The sequence below is a fragment of the Vombatus ursinus genome, unplaced genomic scaffold, assembly GCF_900497805.2.
Source record: "Vombatus ursinus unplaced genomic scaffold, bare-nosed wombat genome assembly UNPS02004423.1, whole genome shotgun sequence".
Taxonomy (NCBI): Eukaryota; Metazoa; Chordata; class Mammalia; order Diprotodontia; family Vombatidae; genus Vombatus; species Vombatus ursinus.
Window position 1 is genome coordinate 868,227 of NW_020944201.1, and position 18,690 is coordinate 886,916.

Sequence of the window (18,690 nt, forward strand, 5' to 3'; positions counted from 1 at the left end):
CCTCCCTTCCTCCCTTTTCTCCCTTCCTTCCTTCCTCCCTCCCTTCTCCCCTCCCCCTCCCTTTTAAAGCTCAACCCAAGTGCTCCCTCTCTTCCCAGGATCTCAGGTGGTAACAATATGATGTATTGTTGGTATCTTCTCCCCCTGCAAGACTTTCCTGAAGTTCTTCTCTGAAGGCAGGAATGATGTCTTTCCTCCCCTCTCAGCTCAGCACATTCTGCATTCATCAGTGCTTGTTGAATTGTTTTTGAGTTGTAGAACATGGCACCCATTCCCCCTTCCCTGCAGTTGGCCACTGGGAAACATGACTTCTTCCATCACCCCCCACTACCGTCAGCCCTAACCACAATGGCGTCTCATTTCCTCAGTGCTTAGCATAGTGTCTGAGAGCACCGGGCCCGGAGTCAGCCTCACACACCTGCTAGCTGTGTGACCCTAGGCAAGTCACTTCACCTCTGTCAGGTGAATTTGCTCATCTGTCAAATGGGAGTAATTTTAGGGCCTACCTCTCAGGGTTGTTGTGAGGATGAATTGAGGTAACCTGTAAAGTGCGTGGCAAACGTGATAGCGCTATGTGAACATTAGCTGGCATTGTTATTAGTGAACTAGAGGCTGTCTACTCTAATCCCCTGATTTTACAGATGAGGAAACTGAGGCAGAGAGAAGTTACATGCCTTGCTCCAGGTTATCCAGTCTAAAAGTAGAGTTTGGAACCTAGGTCATCTGACTCAAACTCCAACACCCTTTTTCTACAATACCACAGTTTCCCTCATCTCCCCCTTAGGCTCAGAGACCAACTGGTTTAGTATTAATATTCTCTAGGGTTTACAGGGCACTTTAAATTTTGCAAAGCACTTTACATATGTTATCTCATCTTATCCAAGACACTCAGGAGGTAGGTGCTGTTATTATCCCCATTTTACAGATGAGGAAACTGAGGCACTCTATCCACTGTGACATTTAGCTGCCTGCTACTACCATAAAAAAGCTGCTTCTGAGTTTGACATCTGGGCCTCTCCAAAGCTTTGATTAATCAGCCACAGTAACTAGAGTGGTCCCTTCTAGCATAAGAAACTTGGTCTTTGGTCCCTCCTGAGGGCACAAATGGAGAGCTCATCAATATGGCCTCTGCATTTCCAGAGCCCCTAGAGTGAAGGAGTTCATGGATGACTTTAGGCCTGAGAAAGCTGCTGTCCATGCTGTCTCCAAGTACATGAGCCTATTGTATGCAGAGACTTGTGTGACGTAGACTTGCTTTGATAGGTCTGGGAGCTCCTCGGAGTGGGCACTCCACCCATTGGTGCAGATTGCAACCCCTACCCCACCCCAACTCATTCTGTGCAATCCTTGTCTCTCTGTATACCCTCCCCAGCAGGGTGATGGCTCACCCCTGGGGTGACCTACGAAATACCAGGGCTGTTCATGTGTTCTCTCATGCACTTACACAGCGCAGAGTCTAAATTTTGACAACTATAACCTGCAAAAGGTTATAGCAAGTCAAGCAAGATTGTCTGGCCTGGTCTGCCTGATTCTTTTGAAAGTATGGCGCACTCAGCCAGATCCTTCATCTCAGCAAGTGACAGGGCAGAGCCCTGCTTTTGGGGGAGGAGGGGCAGCGCAGGAGCTGGCTGTCCAGATTCTGGACTTTTGGGACTTCATGAATGGTCCAGATGACCTGTGAAGTCCCTTCTAAGTCTAAAACCTGTGGTCCAATCATTTCCTTTCCTTTTCTCCTACTGCCTTCTTCCTTGAACCAGGAGTGGAGAACCTGTGCGTTCCCCACCCTTGCTCAAACCCTTCTGTTGTCACCAAAGCAGATTTCTTGTTCCTTGAACCCACTCTATCTATGCCTTCCCACCTCTTCCCTTTAGAGAAGCCCAGGTCACTTGTGTGGCAGGGTGAGACCTCAGATGGAGACTTTAGTGGAGAAATGAATGAAGATATGCCCCACAAATAGCTCTAATTCTCCCCTCCTTGTGCTGGCCCCATGATAGTGGTTGGGCTTGCTTCTACCTCAGCAGCTTTCTTCAGGGACAAAGATGACGGTGTTCCTCTTCCTCGCTCCCAAAAAATGGTTTCAGTGGTTTTTGTTTGAACCAAATGCCAGAGTCAGCATGTGTGTGCCTGTCTTCCATTTGGGAGAGGCAAAAGCTAGTCTGGTCTGCCTGATTCTCCTGCAAGTACAGCCCATACAGCCAAATCCCTCTTCCCAGCAAGTGACTGAGCAGAGCCCTGCTTTGAAGGGGGGGGGGGGGGGGGGGGCTGTCTGACCAGACCTTTCCACAGACTTTTCCACAGAAAACAAGCTCTAATCTTACTTGACTTATAATGTACTCTTGATGGAAGCTTTGATTATGTTGATGAATGTGGTTGCGGCCACCTAGGCCTTCTGTATAAGTAGCAGCCTTGGAGTCGGAAGTAGGTATGAATCCTAAGTCTTCTGCTAACTTGCTGTGTGACCTTGAGTAAGTCCTTTCCCTAATTTAGGCCTCAGCTTCAGAGTTTATAGGATCCTAGATCTAGCGTGGGAAGGGTCCTCAGAGACCACAGAGTCCAACCCCTTCATTTTACAAAGAAGGAAACTGAGGCCCAGGGAGGGGAAGTGATCTTGCCCAGGGTCACACAGGGAGTATCTGCCTCTTCTTGAAAATAATCTTCAAGGGTGACTTCCAGCTCTAACATTTTAAGATTCTGAGGGTTAACAGACTGACTCCTAGACTGTTAGAGGTGGTAAGGTGGTACAAACTACTTAGTCTGTCTCCCTCATTTTACAGTTTAGGAAACTGAGATCCCAGAGAGGAGAAGTAATTTGAAGCCAGGATTCAAACCTGGGTCTTGACCCCAGGACTAATGCTTTATGGTACTTAACTCAAACCCAGTGTTTCTGAAACAGAGGGTCAGGAATTCTAAAAGGGGGGGGGGACCTGTGGCCTCAAGGCCACATGTGGCCCTCTAGGTACTCAAGTGTGGCCCTGTTTGGATTCCATCAAAGGGCTGCACTTGAGGACCTAGAAGACCACATGTGGCCTTGAGGCCACAGGTTCCCCACCTTTTTTAAAAGGGTTGCTCTAAAAGACACAGATCTAATTCCCCCCTCACCCTGAAAATTCTGGTTGTAGTTAAATGTGGAAATCTTACCACCGTGGTAACCAGCCACAGACCTACAACTGGTAGGTCTAAGAGGGCTACTTTGTCTCCCTCCTGTAAGCCATTCACCCTTCCCCTTCTCCCAGATTTCTGGGTCTGCCTTGTACCCAGAGATCCAGGACAACAAAGGGGTCCCCAAGGGGAAAGGGGTTGCTTGGCTGTAACCTGTGGCTTGTTGAGCACACTATAAAGACAACCTTCAGAGCCCAGTGATAGAATCCAGCCCCAAAGATGAAGGAAGTGACCAGTCCCCCGTCCTCTACTTCCCTGGTAGTGTTTGGATGGCTCCAGATTGTTTGGGGTGGAATGGGTGGAGGGGAGTAGTAAGGTAATTTTTTAATAGTTAAGGGTCTCAGAATAGTGTCGGTTAATCTGCAGGTTGGGGGAAAGTAAATTACCACTTGGACCACACAGCCTCAAGATACCATTCCAAAGATTCTAGATGGGAAAACTAGTAGCCAGCATCTACATATGTGAAGAACCATGCCACCCTTTCCTCAGAGCTTAGATGGAAGATAGGCACCTTTAAATAAATTTTAAATAAATAGTTCATTTAGATAAATTTAAAACTAAAAACATTTAACTCAATTTAGTAGTAAATCCACTTAAATAAATTTCAATAAAACATTTAAATTATAAAAACATTTAAATTTATAATCCATCCCTCCTACTTTACTCCCTCCCCTCCCTCATTGAATGATGACAACAACAAAAGAATGAAACCCACATCATAAATATTCATAGTTCACCAAAACAAATCCCCACCTTGGCCATTCCAGAAAATGTACGTCTCTCTGCATTTCAGATTCATTGTTTGTTAGGAGGTAAGTATCATGTTTCATCTTCAGTCCTTTGGACTCTTGTTTTCTCATGGCATCTCTCAGAGTTCTAATGTCCTTTAAAGTTGTTTTTCTCTATAATATTGTCATAGTTTTTACATTGTTCTCCTCCTGTCACCCTAAATCAGTTCATAGAGGTCTTCCCCCAAGCTGTCCATTTTGTCATTAGTATTACATTCATGTAACATCGTTTGTCTGGCCATTGCCCAATAGGACAGTCGCTTAGTTTCCAATTTTTGGCTACCATGAAAAGAGCTACTATAAACATTTTTGCATATATGAGTTCTTTTCCTCTTTGATCTCTTTGAAGAATATGCCTGGCAATGGTATTTCTGGGACAAAGGGCAGGCACAGTTTGGTAACTTTCCGGGCATAGTTCCAAATTGCTTTCCAGAGTGGCCCAGCCATTCAATTCGCATCTCCACCAACAGTGCACTAAATGGACCTGTTTTCCCACAGCCCCTCCAGCATTTGTCATTTACCTTTTTTACCATTTTTGCCAGTCTGATGGGTATGAGGTAGAACCTCAAAGTTGCTTTCATTTGTATTTCTCTGATTAATAGTGATTTGGAGCATTTTTTTATTTGTTGATGGTTTGGGTTATTTCCTTTGAAAATTGCTGGTTCATGGGGCAGCTAGGTGGCACAGTGTGTAGAGTACCGGCCCTGAAGTCAGGAGGACCTGAGTTCAAATGCGGCCTTAGACTAAATGCTTGACACTTACTAGCTGTGTGACCCTGGGCAAGTCACTTAACCCCAATTGCCTAAAAAAAAAAATTGATGGTTCATGTCCTTTGATCATGTATCTCTTGGGGAATAGCTTAGGCTTACAAATTTAAATCAGTTCCATATATATCTTAGCTATGAGACTTTTATTAGATAAACTTTTTACAAAGATCCTCCCCATTTACCAGTTTTCCCTTCTAATTTTAGCTGCATTACATTTGTTTGTACAAAAGCTCTTTCATTTTATGTAATCTTAATTGTCTATTTTATCATTTTAAAAATTCTGATCTTAATAAACAGTTCCCAAATGAGCATTTCCACATACTAAGGAGAACACCAAAAAATGATTGCATATGAAACTGTAAATCTGTAAATATACAAAATATATTTAAATATATGTTTATATTTAAATATAAAATCTGTAAATATATAAAAATATATAAAACTGTAAAACCTCTCGCTTTTAAAAATATATATTAAAAAATTTAACCTGTTCCTTTCATAGCTGTCTTGCCTATATATGCTTCATTTTTCATTTCTGCACTTTGAAAAATGTTACAACAGCCCTCTTTTTTTTTTGCTTTGGCATAACTATTACTAAGCTGTATCCCCCACCCTACAATTTAATAAAAGAGAAAAAAACCCACCCTTGTAATCAATAAGCATAGCCAAACAAAACAGAGTTACAGTGGCCATGTCCAAACACGTTTGCCTCCTTCTACACCTTGAATCTGTCACCTCTGTGTCAAGAGGCAAGTAGCATGCTTCATCATAAATCCTCTAGAAACATGGTTGATCACTGCATTCATCAGAGATCTTGACTCTTTCAAAGTTGTTTATCTTTTCATGTTGTCATTGTAAAGATATTCTCTTGGTTCTCCCATTTCACTTTATATTCCCCTAGGACTCCCTGAAATAATCTTTCCTCATTTCTTATGGTGTAATTGTATTATGTTCATATACCATGATTTGTTTGGCAATTCCCCAATTGATGAATATCCCTTTAGTTTCTAGTTCTTTCTCTTTCTTCCTTTTAATTTTCCTTCCATTTAGTATCAACAAATTTGCTTTCCTTCCCATTATTCTCTGCTTTGGTATTAGCTGCCCCACCCCCAATCTCTGTCTTGTTCCATATTGAGTTTCATTTATTTCTCACCAAACTTGTAAGTGATGTCTGTGTATGTTTGCTCAACCGTTCTATATCAGTTTCAAATAATAGTGAGGTTCATTTGATGCATGCTCCCCCCACCCCTTCTTCTCTGTTTGTATAATTGTTGCATACTCTAATTATGAGAAATAGTAAGTTCTACCCCTTCCTTCCTCCTTCCTGTGCTGGTGTAATCCTTTTACCTTCCCTATACTTTGTCTTCTTAAACCCCTCAGTACAGAACCAATATATTCCCCAGTTCTCTGCTTTTCTTATTTGGTTCCCTTAGTATCCTTTGAAGCTGTTGTGAAGAGACATCTATTTCTACTCCCTCTATTAGAATATTAGCACTGCAACATCATAGACCCTATTCTAATTGCTCAAATAAATTTTCCTTTCTAGCCCTCTCTTGACCTTTATGTTTGCATTTCAAAGTTCTTCTTCAGCTCTGGTCTTTTCATCAGAGATGCTTGAAAGTCCACAATTCCAATAAAAGTCTACTTTTTCCCCTGTAGGATTATACTCACTTTGCAAGGTAAGGTATTCTTGGCTATAAGCCTACATCTTTTGCCTTTTGGAATATTGTACACCAAGATCTCCTCTCATTTATAATAGAAGCTTTCAAGTCTTGTGTGATCATTACAGTAGTTCCTGGGTACTTGAATTCTTTCTTTCCAGCTACTTAAAGTATTACTTTATTTGCCATGAAAGCTCTGAATTTTGGCTTTAACATTGCTGGTATTTTTCCTTTTGAGATTTTTTTTCAGGAGGTAATAGGTGAATTTTTTCTTTCTTTACTTTGCCTTCTAGTTCAACTATATCTGGATGGTTTTCATTTATGATTTCTTGAAATAGAGGGTCCAGGGATCTTTTTTTTTTAATCATGTTTTTCAGGGAATCCAACGACTCTTAGATATCTCACCTTGACCTGTTTTCTAGGTTAGTTATTTATAATAATAAATATCTTATATTTTGTCAATATTTTAATTTTTTACCTTAATATTTCTTACTGTCTCATGGAATCATTGATTTCTGTTTGGTCTAGTCTAATTTTCAGGAAGTCCATTCCTTGTTTAAAGTTTACCACTTTATGTTCCAAGATGGTTATTTTCTTTCCAATTCTTTGTTCCAAAACTCATATTTCACTTTTTAATCTCATTTCTTCTAGAGATTTCTGTAGTCTTTGTGGAAAATCTGGTTTTTTTTCCCTTTAAGTCTTTGCTTGAAGTTGTTGTAGACAGACTGTCTTCTCGGTTGGATTTCTGGACATCTCTTGATGTGTTAGAATTCTCTATAGTGGTCTACATCTTGTGTTTATTTATCTGTCCAGCCTTAGTTCTTGAACTGAGATTTGGTGCTGGCCAGCACACGAAGTTCTAACACTTGGCGTGTTTTTTAGTGAAGTGATCAGGCCAGCTTGATCTTGTCTTGGGTGCTCTGTGTTCTTGTACTTATTTCTACCTCCCAAGTCTATCCCCACCCCACCCCCCAATATGAGAGGCTCAGAGTGCTAGATCTTCAGAGACCTCTGTGGTGCCCTTGGACTTACAAACATTACCCAAAGTGAACTGGTTGCTCACATTCCCAATTGCTTCCAGGGTCCCTACTATGAATTTTGGGTTTCTTGGGGGAACTCTTTGTTCCCATTGCTTCTGGATATAGATCCTTGCTGGTTACACACATCCCTGGCCATATCCCTAGGAGATTACACTGTGCTGCAGGTTCTGGCTTTGCTGGTAGTCCCTTTTCCTATTGCTGCTGGGCCTCTAGCTGAAGTCTTATGAAGTTCTAGGGTGGAAGAAGCCACTTCCTGTAGTTTCTCATTGGATTTCTTCATCACTATTTGTTCTGATGCAAACTTCAGGGTTTTGTTGTATTAGGTATGTGGGAGCTGGGTAGCCTACCTCTAGTTCAGGCAGCCAGCTTTCACACGCAAGCACGTGAGCAGAGATGCCCCCTGTAAGAGGTCCGTCCATATGCTGCACCAAAGCTCTTACTAATCTGACTGGTAGCAGGTATGGTATAAGGGAAAGAACTTGGCTCTGGAGTTAAAAGACCTGGCTTTAAATCCAATCCCATGCTGTGTGAGCCTAAACAAGTAACAGTCTTGCTGGATTTCAGTTTCGTCCTGTGGAAAATGAGGGAGTAATGGGTTGAGATAATCGTTAAGATCTTTTCCAGCTCTGAACCTTATGAACTTAAGAATCTCCACTAGCAGCCTATTATCCAAAGTGGGCTCAAAGGGCTGGCTGGGGCTCATTAGCCACCACAGCGAAGGCTCAGGCACACCCTCTTCTAGATAGGAACGGTCTTCACTCCCCAGCTCACAAAATCAAACATCTGCCAGTTGACAGTCCATGGTCATCATAGCTCAGGAAATACAGGGTGAAGATGATTCCATTTGGGCATGAGGTGAAAGCAGGTGCAGAATTAGATGGGTCAGACAGCAAGGGCCTTCAGATTGCTAAACCCAGTCAAAACCAATGGAAGCAATCAGCTCAAAAATCTGGGAAGGCTTCACACAGGAGGCAAATGCTTTCTGGCTTTTGTTATTGTTCAGTCATGTCTGACCCTTCATGATCCCATGGGGTTTTCTTGGCAAAGACACTGGAGAGGTTTGCCATTTCCTTCTCCATTTTTATGCAGGCAGGGCTTAAGTGACTTGCCCAGGGTTACACAGCTAGTAAGTGTCAGAGGCCAGATCTGAACCCTGGTCTTTCTGACTCCAGGCCCAGTGCTCTATCCACTGAGCCACCTCTCTCATTCTCTCCCACCCAGCCACAAAAGCAGGCACATAGGCTAACCTACAATCAGTCAATAAACTAGCATTCATTAAGCACCTGCTATGTGCTAGATGTCATGTTGAGTGCTGGAGGTACAAATACAAAAATGAAAAAGCCCCTGTCCTTAGAGCTTACATTCTGTGAGGGGAAGAAAGATTGTATGTGGATAAGTAGACACACATACACATTTAAGTAAATACAAAGTAATTGGGTGGACTAGGGAGGTACTAGCAGCTGGGAGGATCCCGAAAAGGCCTTGTGTAAGAGGTGGTGCTTGAGGGGAGGGTGACGAGGTCAGGCCTGCACTTTAGGAAAATTCCTTTGGTAGCTGTGTGGAAGATGGATTGGAGAGGAGATTTGAGCCAGGGAGCCCAATGAGGAAGCTGTTACAATAGTCCAGGTGAAAGGGAATGGGGGCCTGAGCTAGGGTGTTGGCCTTGAGAATGGAAAGAAGGAGACAGCTGGAAGATGCATTATGGAGGTCAAATTGACAGGACTTGGAGAACAATTGCCCCATTTGAGCCCACTAAAGACATGACTGGGTTTTTCCAGATGCTGTGTCCTTCAGTAATTGCTCCACCAGCCAGCCAGGCCACAGGGATGGGCTTGCTGGAAGGGAGGGGAGGGAGACTGTGGTAGGAGTGTAGGAGGCACAGCTGCCTGGTGCTCAGTGTAGAATTTCAACGCTTTGGGGCCTGGAAGGGGAAAGGCAAGGAGGAAGAAAGTGTAGAGTAGATGAAGGTTTTGCCTTACATTCTGATTAACTCTGCTCAAGCCAGAGACCACAGAACCAGGCTTGACACTTCCTCACAGCTGTCTCTCTGTCATTGTATCTCTTGTCTCTTCCAGAGCCATCCATGAGATGTCCTTAACACAGCGCCCTGGGCCAGACTCCAAGGTCCCTGCTTCACATTGAATGTACCTCGTTGGCCCCTGTCACCATGGAGACATACAGGGATGGCCACCCTGAGGAGCACACAAAGACTAAGGGAAGAGCAGCTGGTGGGGAGCACCAGGGCAAAGGAGCAGAGAGCAGAGCTCTTGGGCAGGCACCTGAGCTTGAAGGCCCTGGCTCCGAGCTGCCCCCAGCAGGGCCCGGCAAATTCAAGAAGACAGCACTGAAGCTTTTCGGTGGCAAAAGGAGCATTTGTACTCTGCCCAGCTTTTTGGGGGGAGGCCGAAGCAAAGGGCCAGGGAAAGGAGCTGCAAAAAGGGGTCTGAGCAAGAGTAAGACCCATGATGGTCTGCAGGAGGCCTCCCAGGAGTCAGACCCACCATCTGTCAAAGGGGCCAACCACAGCTCACCCCTAGCTAGATCACTCTACCTGCTCCCTAGCTCCCTGAGCTCCCATGGGGCCCTGGAGACAGAAACCTGCCTCAAGAAATCTCCACCCAGAGGTCCTGAGAAGCCCAGGCCAGAGAGGGCTTCAGCTGCCCCCTGGCCAAAGAAAGGATTGAAAGGGTTATTCAGTAGTATCCGCCGCCCCCGTAAGCCCAAGGCCCCCGAGCCTGAGCGAAGTTCTCCAGGCAAAGAGGGGCTGGGGAAACCCAGAGAATGGCCTGAGGAGCCTTCAGGCTCGGCTCCTGAGCCCAGCACTAGGGACGAGTGCTTGCCTCTTCTGCCAGCAAATGCGAAGACCATCGAAGTCCAAGGCTCAGAACCAGACCCACCTCCACCAGTTGCCAGGGAGATGTCCCAGGAGAACCCAGAGAAACTCTTGGATGCCTCTGTCTCAGTACCGCCGCCCCTTGACACTAATCCTGAACCTGGTGGCCCAGGGGACTCATCTGGCCTGGAGGTGAGGGGAGATGAGGAGGAGGGAGAGCCCCCATTGGGCCTCTCTGGGGACCAGCTGAACCTCCTATTTGGGGATGTCACATCCCTAAAGAGTTTTGATTCTCTGACAGGCTGTGGGGACATCATTGCAGAGCAGGATGTGGACAGTATCAGTGAGAGCATTGTCTCTGCAGAGAGGGGACCTGGGCGAGAGTCAGCCAAGCGGAGCTCCTGCCTAGTCACCTACCAAGGGGGTGGTGAGGAGATGGCCATGCCTGAGGAAATGGAGGAGGAGGAGGAAGAGGAGGAGGAAGAAGAGGAAGAGGAGGAAGAAGAGGAAGAGGAGGAAGAAGAAACCATGGGGCATTTGTCCAAGAGGACTGACTCAGCACAGGAAGGGGCCACCATCTATCACCTCACCAGGGAGTTGGGCCCCCACGGCTGCTTCCTATTTGAGGGGGCCCGGCCATACTCTGATCCTGAGCCTGGGGAGCTCCTGACTCCACAAAGTGATCAGCAAGAGTCTGCCCCAAATAGCGATGAAGGTTACTATGACTCAAACACACCGGGACCAGATGATGATTCTGGGGATGGCCTGGGCCCTGGGAAGAAAGACCGATTGCCACGGGACAGTTACAGTGGGGATGCCCTGTATGAGTTCTTTGAGCCCTGTGACAGCCTCACAGGCTCCCCACCAGGAGATGAAGGCCTGTTTGACCCTTCAGGCCCTGGCCCTGAACTCTTTGACAATTTCTTGTCTTTTGAACCCTTTCCCTCCAGCAAAGGGCTGGACCCCAATCTGGGCACCATGGAGACAGAGGAGGAAAGGCTGGTGGCCATTCAGAGACAGTTGATCTACTGGGAGCTCCGGAGGAAGAGACAAGAGCCCCAAGGGCCCTATCCCCAACAGGAAAAGCCCAATGAAGAGCAATACAAGAGGCTTGGAGGCCCTTTCAGGAAGAATACAGAAGGAGATCCAGGGGGGCCGATCCCTGCCAGTCGGAACCTCAACTTGGCCTTCTCTGTTGCCCCAGTTTGGAGGGATTTCTCACCTCCAGAAAAATGTTATGAGTGGAAAGGCCAAAGCAGCTGCTTGCTTCAGGTCTGCCCAGGTGACAGAGTATTTGAATCAGGCCCAGAGGAGACTGGCTTTGAAGGGGGGTCCCCAAGTAGGACCTATGCTGCCTACTCACTGGTAGAGAGCCCAGAAGCAGATCCAGTGGACCGGGAGGAAGATCTTGCTGTGAGCTTCTCCCAGGCCTTGGTGGAGTTCACGAGCAACGGGACCCTCTTCTCTAGCCTTTCAGGCAGCTCTGATTCGGACTCTTCTTTCGCCCAGAACCTCCCAGCACTGCCACCCATGGTGACCTTTGACATTGCTGATGTGGAACGGGAAGGAGAAGGGGAGTGTGAGGGCCCTCCAGAGTTCCATACTGATGATGAGGACTTTGATGTAGGCTACATTCCCAAGGAGGCCTTGGATGACTTAGATGACCGCCTCTTCCCTGGCTCCTTCCGAGGTTTTCCCTGGGGGGTGGGCAGCCTCCCCCGGCACCTGGGTCTGCCTGGCTTGAGCCCTCCCCCTCTGCCACCTCCTGTGACACTCAACAGGAGAAGCCGCTCCCTGGACACAGAGACCCTGGAACTGGAATTGGCTGGCTCTCAGCTAGCCCCGACTTACATGGAGTCTGGGAAGCTGGCAGAGCCTGTGGAGGGTAGGTGGGGTTGGGAGAGCCCCTTGGGCTCCTACCTAGAGCCCTCAGAAGCATATGACTGGCCAGCCTGGGCCCACTATTCCCTACCAACAGGGCCTGGCCATGGCTGGCAGCAGCCAGATGTGGCTAGAACCCCATTTGGGTCCCCAGCCTGCTATGGCTCGCTACAGGGGCTAGCACCAAGGGACTCCTGGGATCGAGGGCCCCAAGTTCAACGGCAGGCAGTCCGCCCTTCTCACCTGGACTTGCAGGGGAGCCCATGTTGGAATCCTCATGCACATTATGCCCAGGCTGAGGCCAAAAAGCAGGCATTCATGGTGCCCCTGCAATCCAAAGGGCCTACCAGAGGCTTCTCTGGTCTTCCTGCTAAATGCAAATCAGTGGGTATCATCCAAGAGGCACCCCACTCCCCTCAGGGCTGGGAAGAACACCCCAAATGGCAGCCCCCACAGTCTAGGGGCACCAACACCAACCAGCTCAAGGGGAGGGGCAGCCACGGAGTTTCTTTTCCTCCCAGTAACCTGTCCAGTGCCATGAATGTAACCACAGCCAAATAGCACCTGATGCCGCTGCTGGGGCCTGAGCTTCCAGTGCTAGGCCCGGAACACGAGAGGTGCTTGCTTCTGAACTCGAGAAGTATTTTGGCCAATGAAAGCTATTCTGAGTTGTAAAGGTTCTTCTCTCCATCATTGGCTGTATTATGTGGAATATACATCGCCATGAGAAAACAGATGTACACCTATCTTTTTTTTGGTCATTTTTTTCGGTTTCTTTAAGATCCATTCAGGGTTTTGGCTGCCATGACTTCATACCCACAATGCCTACCAAGTTAGTGATGCTGCTTTCTTTGAACATACCACAGCACCGATTACCAGCCAGGGACCAGTCCCACTCCTCCCCTCATCTCAACCCCCATCTATCTAGTGGATGTAGTTTATTATTATAGACAGGAAATTATGGTGCAACCCTCCCCCCACTTCAGCATATTTGCCACCTATGGCTTGGGGGTGATACTATTCCTGCTGGCATCTGTACCCAATGTCCTTAGAGTGGCACGAGGCTGGTTTCCAAGTCTATGGTTATTGTTCCATAACCACAAAGGGACCTTGTAACCTGGGCTTTGGAGTGACTTGGAGTGGACAAGATCCCCATATCCCAGTGGAGGGACTGAACTTTTTGAGGTAAAAGCAGGAAATGGGTCTGTTTGCTGGCACTGCCCACAGAGCCTGGTTCTATGTCATCTTTTCCTCTCAATAAGCTAAAACGTTGGTGTCTAGCTAAGTCGCTTTCCACTTTTTTCCCCTTTTTTCCTCAGAAGAAAGTCTTCACAATCTCATCATCAGGAATGTATTCTTTCCATTAGAGTATGGCATTGTGAGACAGCCTAAATTAGGCTTTGCTGGGGTTTGAGGTGCTTTTCAGTGGTTTTCTTGTTGGTGTGTTATTGTTGTTGGTGGTTTGGTTTGGTTTGGTTTTTCAAGATGAGCAGGAGAGTGGGGTGAGGAGGAAGCCTGAAGATTTGTCTGAGTCCTCGATAAAAAAGGCCCCATGTGGTGGTGGGGGGGTGGGGGGATGCAGCTCCTGGAGTCTAGCATCCTGGCACGCTGTCTTGAAAGCCTCACTCTTTGGTCGGAAGCAAAAATCATGCCCTGTGAGGACCTGTTGCTATGTAGCTAGCTAGCACCAAGCTCTGCCCTTGGACTGGCTACCAAAGGCACCTCTGGCTTCTTCTGAGTGCCAGAAGAGCTTTTACCCGCCAATTCGTTTGGCCCTTAGCATCACCAAAGACCACGTGCCCTGCTTCCCCTCCCCCCAGTTTCTGCCAAGCTGCTGCACCTAGAATTGCATGATAGTTCCACTTTGCAGATCAATCCGTTTCCCCCTTCCTGCTTTTTTATCATTTTCTAATGTTTAACTAGGTTATAAGTAATGGTATGGAAGAACTCCCTGGCACATGCCCACAAGGGAGGCTTCTTGATATGGTGGGGGGAGAAAAGCAGGATTTGAAGTCGAAACCTGGCTCTTCCACTTAACTTAGCTGTGTGACCCTGGGCAAGTCACTTCCCCTCTCTTGGCCTCAGTTTCCTCATCTGTAAAATGAGGTTGTTGGATTGGTGGCTTCTAAGGTCCTTTCCTGCTCTGTTTATGATTCTCTGAATAAGGGCTGCTGAAATCCCATGCCGAGCCTCTCATCATTCCTGGGAAGAGATAGGCTCTGAGTAATTCTGCTTGAATTTCTTTCTTTTGAATTGCATGCAAGATATTAGTTGTCTGGGTGTGTAATGACCCAAATTTTGACTTATTTTCCCCTCCCCTTACTTGGATCTGGAAGGATAAGGTTACCAGGGCTTTCCATTTGGAGAAGGGTGCCTGAACAGTTGCTGTAGGATTCCAAAGGGGCTGGGACTGCTATACCCTGGATCACAGTGGCTCAGAAGTAGCCATTGGTCAAGGATCTGGGTCCCCTCCCTTTTGTAATTTGGGTGTTCTTGGCTGGATTTGGCCAGTTGAAGGGTTATGCCTTTGGATGACGAGATGACATCAAGCTGTCCCCTGACTGGAACCATTGCTAGCTGATGGTTTATGCTGGCAGGGCCTTTCCTTCCTCTTAGTGAAGGCCCCACCCCTGTTATGAGGCCCTGCATTCCAGAAAAATGTGCCCACATTCCTCCTCCCTGGCCTCCAGCCAAGGCTGTCTGGGGAGGTGGGAGCCGAAATATGTCTGGCTGGTCTGGCAGGAAGTCACCAGTCTCAGCCCACCCTGGCCCTGGGTTTTCCTCCAGGGCAGCCGAAGTTTCTGTCTGCTCATGTGAACTGAGCCACCTCAGGCTCCTCAGCCCATGCCAGTGAAGGGCAAGCAGCCAACATGGGAAAAGAAGAGAGGAACTGGGTGGCAAGCCCTTGGAGAATTGCCAGCAGAGCAAGAGTCGGGAACCCGACATACGGCACCAACCACTTGGGCTGACCTGGGGCAGTCACAGTGCCCCAAATCCTCCCTATCAGCAAAGACAGTTGGGGCTCCAGCTGAGACCTCTTCTCTCTGTTTGGGCCTGAGAGGAGACTGGAACAGGAAGAATCATATGCATGAAAGGGCAGGGAGCCCACCTTTGGGCTGTAGGATTGAATAAAAACCAAAGCAACCAGTTGGGTTAAGACATACATGCTCAGCATAGGCAGATCCCACTTTAAAATCTGTGGCTGGTCATTATCCTTGACAGTAACAGCAGGGCCATTAGGGGCTCACTCTTCATCCAGATGGTTTGTGCTAAGAGGCCGAGGGGGAGAAGAGGAGACTTGTTAAGCTAGACTTAGAGATGGCACTTTGGGCCAGCTCAGGTCTGAGAAACGAAGCCCCTAAGAGCCCTGTTCAAGTAGATCCCAAGTGGTAAGGTAGGGGGCACAGGTCAATTAGAGAGTTTAATTCCAAGCTGCTGCTGCTGCTGCTGTGAACAGTGATTGATCCTGAGACTTGAGACCATAGAATTTAGGGTTGGAAAGGGCCTTCGTGGTAATCTCGTCCAACCCCCTCATTTTCTAGATGAGGAAACTGAGACGCAAGAGATAGCAGTGACTTTCCCAAGTTGTCGAGCTCCAAATCCAGTTCTTTTTCCACTGCCTCGATCTTTGACTAGGGGAGGGAGGGAGGCACTGGCATAGAAAGTGCTCACCCAGAAGAGGGAAGGAAGATCCTGTTTTCTCAGCTGGATCTCCTGAATCCATTTCTGAACACCCAGCCAGACTTCCTGCCCCAGGGATGCTGGTATAATAGCCTAAAGTATTGCATTTAGAATCAGAACACCTGGGTTTGAATTTCCACTCTGGTGCTTAATAGTTGGGCAAGTCCTTTCTTCTCTCTGGGCCTCAGTTTTCCTTTTCTGTAAAACAGAGCAAGTTAGGCTAGATGATCTCTAAATGCCCTTTCAGCTCTAAATGGGATGACCGCATTGTGGCTTTGCTCCCCTTTGCAGTCTGGTATCCTGTCTTAGCACCTAGTTAGAGCTCCCCTATCCCTAGCCCCCCATCCCTGGAGGACATCCTAGCCAGCCAGGCTCTACGTTTTGCCCCCTGGGAAATGAGGGCCTTGGAGCTCTGCTCAGAAAATGGTGAGAAGCAGCCTGGCTCCCCCCATCTACACCCCAAATCAAGCACAAAGCCAAGAGCTTCCTATGAACAGGGCTCTCCCTAGCCCCTGCATAGGGGGTGGGAAGGAAGGGTTTGGAGGGTGCCCGCTTCAGCTTATCCAGGGATATGTTGCATCCAAGTTGTTTTTAATATATATAAAAGGCCAATTTTATCTATTTTTGTATTGTTTGCATTTTATATTCATGGAAAATGTTTATCGACAGTTCTTTTCTTATATATTTTATTTTTAAGCATTGCTGTTTACAGTTTTAAGAGAAAATCAACAGATATTATTTCTGCTTGTACAAAGAAGGTGTCTCAGCTGCCTTGAACCCTATGTGTGACGTTGGGCAGGTCACATTGCTCTCCCTGGGTGTCTCTTTCCCAATCTGTGAAATAAGCCGGATAGACTAGAATTGACCTTTGGGTCTTACCTGGCTCATGATTCTGTGACTAGTATTGCATCCCCCCAGCCCCCACCCCTAATATAGCATGCTGTTCCCCTTGTGATCCCAACAGGAAATGCCCAGGCACAAGGACTATGTGGTACCTGGCATTTCTAACTTGGTGTAGATGCTTTTTTTTTTTTTTCCCCATTTCTGGCTTTCTGTTGTTAAGTGCTCTGTACGTGTGTATAGTATAGGAAATTTTCTGGCCTCCATGCCTCTGTCCCCCTCCCACCCTTGATTGTATGAGCTAGAATGCCCAGGACACATTTACTTAGTGAATTCCTAAAACACATGTTCGGGTTTTTTTTGTTTTTGTTTTTTTGGCCATTCGCAGAGGACATGGGCTTTGGGCCCTGAGCTGACGGCTGTGGATCAGAGACCTGCTCTCTCCATCCAAGGGACAGGGATGGGGGAGATGCTTCCTCCCACGGCCCCTCCCCCTCTAGTTCTGGGCATTGGCTCTGAAGGACCTCCTTGAGATCCATCTTGGTTTTTGGTTGAACTTCTTACCCTACATCCCACATGGGAACAAGGTTTGGGGACCAGTTGCCACCTGCCTGCATTTCCCTATTTCCCTTGGCCCCTTCCTCCTCCCTCCCTGCCCTGGCTTGATTATGGGGTGGAGAGAGGGAGCGTTCTTAAATGAATGTTCTTGTTATTTTCGGTGCTCAAATTTTCCCTGCTTCGCCCAGGGGGTGGGAGGGAAGCTGATTTGGGAAGGGCTGAGGGAGAATGTAAGCCTATGTCCTGTGTCATGTCGGCTACTTGGGGAAAGAGAAATGAAACTTAGCTGGGGTCTGCCGCCTCGACTCCCCCCCCCCCCCCACCCCGGTCACTGGAGTTTGGTTCTGTGCGGTAACAATGAACCTGCTGCTCCATCCGAGGCGTTCGGGTTGGTTGGGTTGAACTCTGCAACGCTGAGATTCTAACATCTTAACCTTCAGCCGGCTCCCAAACTAGTCCTCGCTTCAAGTGCTCCATCTTTAACCATGGCTTCTGAAAGAAATTCCTTGGTCCTGGGTGCTCTGCTCAGGAGCCTCCCCTTCCCCAGGAACTTTGGCCAGCTTGGCTTCTTTGATTCCTCCTTCCATCTTTTAACCCCCCCGACTTTTCATAATGAATGTTCATTTTGCGGATTCTAATAAACTTCTGGGTTTTAGAGAGTTAGCTGTGTCCCTGGTGTGCCTTCCTGTCGTTCCTTTAGTCAGCCTTCTTGGCGGCTTGCTGCTCATTGAGTAGACAGTTTCAGAGAAGGCTGGAGAGTCAGGCTGGGCAGCTTTGGTGCTGTGGGAAAGGAGCTGGATTTCAAGTCACCCCTGCGTTTTAATGCCACCTGCTTGTGGTGTTAGGACTGGGACACTCAGAAGGGCCAACACTGTATAGTAGGCTTTGGACCCTGGCTTTGAGATCTAACTTGGAATCCCAGCTCTGCCCCTTCCTGCCCATGTGACCTTGGGCAAGTTATTTCCCTCCCTGGGCCTCAGTTTCCCCTTCTGTAAAATGAGGGGGTTGGGTGAGATGACTTCTATAGACCCTTCAGGCTCAAGCGAGGATGCTGGGGCTACTATCTAACTACCTGTGTGAATGGCATCAGAGTAGATGGTCTTTAAGAGCCCTTCCAGGGTGAAAAATCATCCACTCTGCACCTTGGTTTCCTCATCTTTATTTTATTTTATTTTTTTAGGCAATTGGGGTTAAGTGACTTGTCTAGGGTCACACAGCTAGTAAGCGTCAAGTATTAGGTCTGAGGCCAGATTTGAACTTAAGTCCTCCTGACTTCAGGGCCAGTGCTCTATCCACTGCGCCACCTAGCTGCCCCTGGTTTCCTTATCTTTAAAGTGGAGCTAACACTCCTTGCTCTCTCTTCTAGGCCATGAGGAAAGAGTGCCATGTAAATGTGCCATCTTCACCATTTTAAAGAAGTTGGTGAGGAATTCAGCGTGTGGCCTCAGTGCAGGGAGCCAAGAATGGGCCAGGCCAAATTAT

The 18,690-nt window shown here is 47.4% G+C and overlaps 1 protein-coding gene across 1 annotated transcript in view; it reads left to right on the top strand.

The window, feature by feature from the left end:
* Positions 1-12,875, top strand: part of AMER1 (APC membrane recruitment protein 1) — a 21,782-nt gene extending 8,907 nt beyond the window's left edge. The window contains exon 2 of the mRNA XM_027835998.1: positions 9,491-12,875. Within this exon, the coding sequence (XP_027691799.1) occupies positions 9,583-12,690 (3,108 nt within the window). The 5' untranslated portion in view covers positions 9,491-9,582 and the 3' untranslated portion in view covers positions 12,691-12,875. The remainder of the gene's footprint in view (positions 1-9,490) is intronic.
* The last annotated feature ends 5,815 nt before the right edge of the window (positions 12,876-18,690 follow it).